This window comes from Sitophilus oryzae, unplaced genomic scaffold (assembly GCF_002938485.1).
Source record: "Sitophilus oryzae breed Bouriz unplaced genomic scaffold, Soryzae_2.0 scaffold_1111_pilon_pilon, whole genome shotgun sequence".
Taxonomy (NCBI): domain Eukaryota; kingdom Metazoa; phylum Arthropoda; class Insecta; order Coleoptera; family Curculionidae; genus Sitophilus; species Sitophilus oryzae.
In genome coordinates this window covers 1,863,103-1,869,287 of record NW_022145740.1, presented here as the reverse complement: position 1 = coordinate 1,869,287, position 6,185 = coordinate 1,863,103, and the positions used below count along the sequence as shown (strand labels likewise).

At 32.7% G+C, this 6,185-nt stretch overlaps 1 protein-coding gene across 1 annotated transcript in view; it reads left to right on the top strand.

Annotated features, from left to right (window-relative positions):
• Positions 1–475: 475 nt before the first annotated feature.
• Positions 476–6,185, top strand: part of LOC115881915 (nucleolar protein 4-like) — a 63,590-nt gene continuing 57,880 nt past the window's right edge. The window contains exon 1 of the mRNA XM_030899645.1: positions 476–756. Within this exon, the coding sequence (XP_030755505.1) occupies positions 712–756 (45 nt within the window). The 5' untranslated portion in view covers positions 476–711. The remainder of the gene's footprint in view (positions 757–6,185) is intronic.

Below are 6,185 nucleotides of genomic sequence, written 5' to 3'. Positions count from 1 at the left end.
GCAAAGTAAAGCACCAGTTTCGTGTTGCTACTACTACACAAACAACAAAAAAAAACTAAAAAAATATCCCCCCACCGTCCAAACTCGCATCATCACTCTCCAAACGAAACCCCCTCCTCCTTTCCAATCCCTCACTTTCTCCCACAAAAACCAGCAAGAAAAAGAAAACCTCTCACCACCACCACCAACCACCCCCTACAAAAAAAACACAAACCCTACAGCAACGTCCGAACTCGAGAACGACTGACCACTTCCCCTTTGCTTCTCCTTTCCTATCCACCTGGACTTTTTCTCCACCAAGTCCCCCCTCGCCGTCGTTGTCATTCTTCTTCCTAGCCCCCCCCGTCTGTTCCCCACAGCGTCGCGACGGACGGTCGAAAAAGAGCGCACGCATGCCTTAAGACGCCGACACCTACCCGTTATGTGTTCCCCCCTCAATCTGCGCCAATGCCGCCTCAGTCGTGCCCAGGCAGGCGATCCGACGGTCGTAATGCTTTTTACGTCACGCCGATCCATCGTGCTTCCTAACCTCAATCTTACGCGGCCCGGTTTCTAGGTTCTACAACATAATAAGGCGCTGAGTGTCTCGAAGAGGGGTAGTTTTTGGTGTGTTATATTGGGAGTAAAGTGGTTAAAGATGGATTGAAAGGAATATCTTTGAGGAAGTTGTGCGAATCTGCGGTGTTGTAGTTGTTCGAGAAGGAAAGGAACATGTCTGCTAAAAGGAAAGCCTCGGCTGTGATACAGCATCATAAGGTAAAGATTTACTTGGAGATGTACAGAGATGTTGTACAGTGAAACAAACCGATTTTAAGAAGTTTCAATATCTAATAGTCTCTATTTTTGTGGACAATGGATCGAAAGAACGAATCAAAATTAGAAGCTTGGAAGCTGAAGAACTTTTCTAACAGTATTTTGGCTAAATACCTATCTTTGAAATTGGATTAAAATAATCAATCAAAATTTGTCGGGACCTTATAAATGCAGCATTATTGCTATATACATTTTAGAGGTGTTTTGTTTTTGAAAACTTTTTTTAGACAACTGTATGAACGATGTTAAGACTATTACCCCAAAATTAGTCTCTATGGCTCATAATGTGTGTAATAATTGGACTGTGTGTAGTAATTCTACATTGAGTATATAAACACTTATTTGAATGCCAGTCAATTATTAGTCATTAGTAAGCTTACACTTGTCTAGATACTTCAGTATTGTTGGAAAATCAATGGTCTCTAGTAATTTATAGGAAATATATAGAAGACGGGCTCTAATTATTAATCATAAATGAAGCAAGATTTTTGTGATTTTGTGAAGCTTCAAATACCTACTACCTAGTCTTTATTTGTTTTAATTTTTGTGGAAAATGAATCAAAAGAACGAATCAAAATCAGAAGATTGGAAACTAAGAAAGAAAACTAACAATGTTTTGGTTGTATCATGTTGAAATTGGATTAAAATAATGAATCAAAATTTGCCGGAACCTTATAAATGCAACATTATTGCTACAGCTATTTTAGAGCTGTTTTGGTTTTGAAAACATTTTTTTTCCAATAATAATGTTATAGTATACAAGCTAGACAAATGTATGAACGACTATAAGACTATTCCCCAAAATTAAAGAGTTTCTATAGCTCATAGTGTGTGTACTAATTGACATAGATAACTAAATATATTGCTAAAAACAATAACATCTTAGGAATCAACAAGATTAAATTGTTTGAGTATCTAGAATGTAGAATACTCAATGTAATTCTACATTGAGTATCTAAAGGAACACTTAGTTGAATGCCAATCAATTATTAGTCTATGAGTACATTCTATCATTACATTTAGTAAGCTTCCGCTGTACAATACCCGTCTTGTGTATTGTCTTGTGTAATAAGTAGTGAGCAGTGATGTGTATGAATGCCATTTTTTTGGAATTAATTTGGTTTAGAATCATTGGTTTAAAATCATTGGTTTAGAATCAATGTTCTCTAGTACTATATAGGAAATATTATACAGAATATGATATTATTGATCACAAATCATAATGATAACTTTAGAACAGCAAGATTTTTGTGATTTGTGTATGAACTAAATATATTGATCAAAACAATAACATCTTCGGAATAAACAATATTAGATTGTTTGAGTACCTAAAGGAACACTTAATAGAATGCCAGTCAATTATTAGTCTATTAGTAAGGTTCCGCTGTACAATAACCGTCTTGATCTACAAGCAGTGATGTGTATGAATGTCATTTATGTCTAGATACTTAAGTATTTTTAGTACTATATAGGAAATATTTAGAAGAGAGGTATCAAAAATTTAGAAGAAAATAAAAAAAAATTGTGATTTTGTGAAGCTTCAAATCTACTGCTCTATATTTATTTCAATTTTTGTAGAAAATGAAATAAATGAATTAAAAGAACAAATCAAAATTAGAAGCTTGGAAAAGGAAACTAGGAAGAAAACTAACAATGTTTTGGCTATATTATTTTGAAATTGGATTAAAATAATGAATCAAAAATTTTCGCAACCTTATAAAGCTACTGCTAATAATACTTTATTGCTATAGTGTTTTGGTTTTGAAAACATTTTTTTTCCAATAATAATGTTCTAGTATACAATCTAGACAACTTTATGTGAACGATGTTAAGACTATTACCCCAAAATTAAATAGTCCCTATAGCTCCCGTAGTTTCCGAGATACCCATAGAGAACATCGTAGGAAACTCATCCTGTAGAAGAAGGGTTGTAATTATTAATCATAAATCTTTAGAACAGCAAGATATTTGTGATTTTGTGTAGTTTCAATTACCCAGTAAGAAAAGTTTTGTCACATTTAGGGAACAGTTACATATCTGCGTTTGATTGCTTCATATTAGGCAAAAGATGGGCCTGGTAACGTAACACCGACGTCACCTAGAACACATTTCCCTTAAAGGAATAAAATGTTCACTTGGTACCTACTAGTCTCCATTTGTCTCAGTTTTTGTGGAAATGAATCAAAAGAACGAATCAAAATTAGAAGATTGGAAACTAAGAAAGAAAACTAGGAAGAAAACTCACAATGTTTAGACTATATTATTTTCAAAATTGGATTAAAATAATGAATCAAAATTTATAAGAACCCTTTAATTTCAGCGTACTATTGTAATAGTACTTTAGAAGTGTATTTGTTTTGAATGGCATAGGAGCTAAACAAGTGTATGAAACACGTTAAGATTATTAGTCCAAAATTAAATAGTTTCTAACACATAGTTTGTACAATAATTCATATAGATAAATAAATTATATATTAGAAAAGGATATACTTATAGATCAAAACAATAAGATTTTTGGGATATGAAAGATTTCTTTTTCTAAAAGTATTTAAATGAATAATTAATAACTATTATATAACTATTTGAATGCCAAATTGTCAAATAAGTATATTTTATTGAATATTACCTTTTATTGAATATACCTGATATGAAATGATACCCGGCAACCCTACCGTTACCCGGCAATCGCAATTGCCAGTATCGCATTGAGTGTCAGGCAAAAGTATTAGGTAATCCCGAAACATCGAGTTGTATTCAAAAGATTATACAACGAAATAAAGGCTTCACATTTTTAATAGCATCGTCGACTTGAGGCAACAAACTTTTACCAAATCTTTCTTTTGCCTGTGGAACTGACAGAAATGACTTTTGAATTAATATTTCAAAAAATGATAATTACAGTATGGCCACCGAGCGATAATCACTTAAATGATTATCAATTATTAATCACATCCTTCTATATAGGAAAAATATATATAGAGTTGTATAATCAAAATTATTACGGGCACGTAACCTGAACTGTATTTTTAATACAATTATTCAATAATTAAATTAGAAATTTTTCAGATTAAATCAATTTATTTTTCATCTCGTTTTGGTTAGTCACAAACCAATTTAAATATCTTTAAAAAATTAATCATATTATATCATCTATGGTTTCTTTTGATGCTGGTGTTAACAGCTGATAAATATTCTAATTTCTTAAATTTATTGCCAATCAAACGAAAAAAATCAGAATAACCAATTATTTCAAGCAAGGTTGATCGCTTCGTTATTCATAGTGGGTCGGCCAATAAGAATGTTGAAATCATGAACTGCAAATTTAAATCATGTTTATTGGCTAGTTCGTTCTGACTCAGGGTTAGTTTCATTAAGAACTGACATTATTTAATTCAATCACAACTATATTATGTTGTCCATCAAATCTTGCTCTTATGCCATAAATGAATAATAATAATAATAATAATATAGCGGTGGTCTTAATACAGCCATTCACCACTTCTAATAGCCCTATTTCTCATTATTCTTCTGATTCTCTTCTTATTCCCATGGTATCATTGACTGGTCTTCTTGTAGAATAGTAGAATGCACATTTCGCAGTCCACCCTGTAGATGTGCAACGTAGGTACCGCCCGGTCGTACTTCAGATACCAGTTTAACCTTGGCGACGAGGTAGACCGTTAATGTTATTAAACACGTTTCGCTTTTATTTTTTCGTGCCTTAAATGCCGCAGCCGACTGAGATAAAACGAAGATAGGTGCACAGAGACAAATGTTCCGATCGATTGATATACAAATAAATACATGTAATCGATGTGATAATAAATCTGAAATTAGCACATCAATTAGTAATTGATATGCTTGGATATGTAAATTGTTTATCAAGATGTCAGAAAAATAATTAGTCAGTGATTATTATTACATACCTAATTAGTTGATCCAACAGGTGATTTTTTTATAAACATTTATACCGTCGTTTGGGGTGAAATTGATATCCGGGGGTGAAACTGATCACTAGGGATCGGCAAGACAAGAAATCTTGTCTTGACCAGCAATTTCTTGTTTTGTCTTGAAATATTTTCAAGAATTAAAAAAAAATCTGCCACCACTTATGGCGCTGAAACGTGGGAGCTAAACAAATTAGAGAAAAATAAGTTGCTGTCTCTTGAAATGGATTTTTGGCGAAGAAGTTGTCGCATTTAAAGACTAGAACACATCTCAAATCAAAGAATACGAGAAATTATAGGAGAAAAAGAAACTATTCTCGACGCCATTGACGGCAAAATACTAAGTTGGTACGGACACCTCCAACGAATGGATGATAACCGATGGCCGAAAAGAATTCATTCATGGACACCAAGCGAAAGGCGGAAACGTGGAAGACCACCACGAAGATGGAAGCAGGGCGTAGTTGACGCTATGAATTCTAGGGGCCTTCAGGAAAAAGACTGGACAGACAGAAATCTGTGGAAGTTGAGAAGCGGGAGACGACGAATGTCGTAAAAATCCGCAATATATATATATATATATATATATATATATATATATATATATATATATATATATATATATATATATATATATATATATATATATATATATATATATATAAAAAATCTTGTCTCGACCATTTCTTGAGAGTTGATTTCTTGTCTTGGTTCAAGAAATCTTGAAATTTCTTGATATCTTGACAAAGGGGGAACCCCTGTTTAAAATTCGTTTATTAAAGGGGAACCCCCTGTTTAAAAGTCGAGGTCAGATTGGTTAATGTGATGTTTATGCTTTATGCGTAAAATCCAGGGCCTGGCATCTAATTTTCAAAAAATTAAAAAACTTTGGGCTCATTATACTACAGTAGCCAAAATCATCAGATTTACATAATTTTGTTAATTATTATTATTATTATTATCTAACATTAAAATGAGTGATTGTGATGGTTCGTTGAGCAGCAAATCTGAGCCATTCGTAATTGAATCTGGTTCAGAATACCTACCACCTCAGACACCTGGACGTAGAAGTTTAATTAATGACTTTGACAGTAGTGACGGTGATACTTCTACAGATAAAAACAGCCAAAACAACAATGATAAAACCTACTCTACTTCAGTAGCCTACATTAAAATGTATTATTTTTTTTTTATTTTAAAAGTTTTACGTTAATTCAAAAAGTCTGTTTGGCACTGAAATAGACCCGCTTTGCAAAGTTTTTTTTTAATCTAATATCGTAGACCATAACATATCCAAAAAATTATAAAAAAAACATTTAAAAATTAAAAAATTATTAGGCCTTAAAAAAAGGTTCCAATTTAATTTGGCCCACAGTATGCCAACTTTGGACATCCGACTTTGGATGTACTTATGTCAACTTTGGA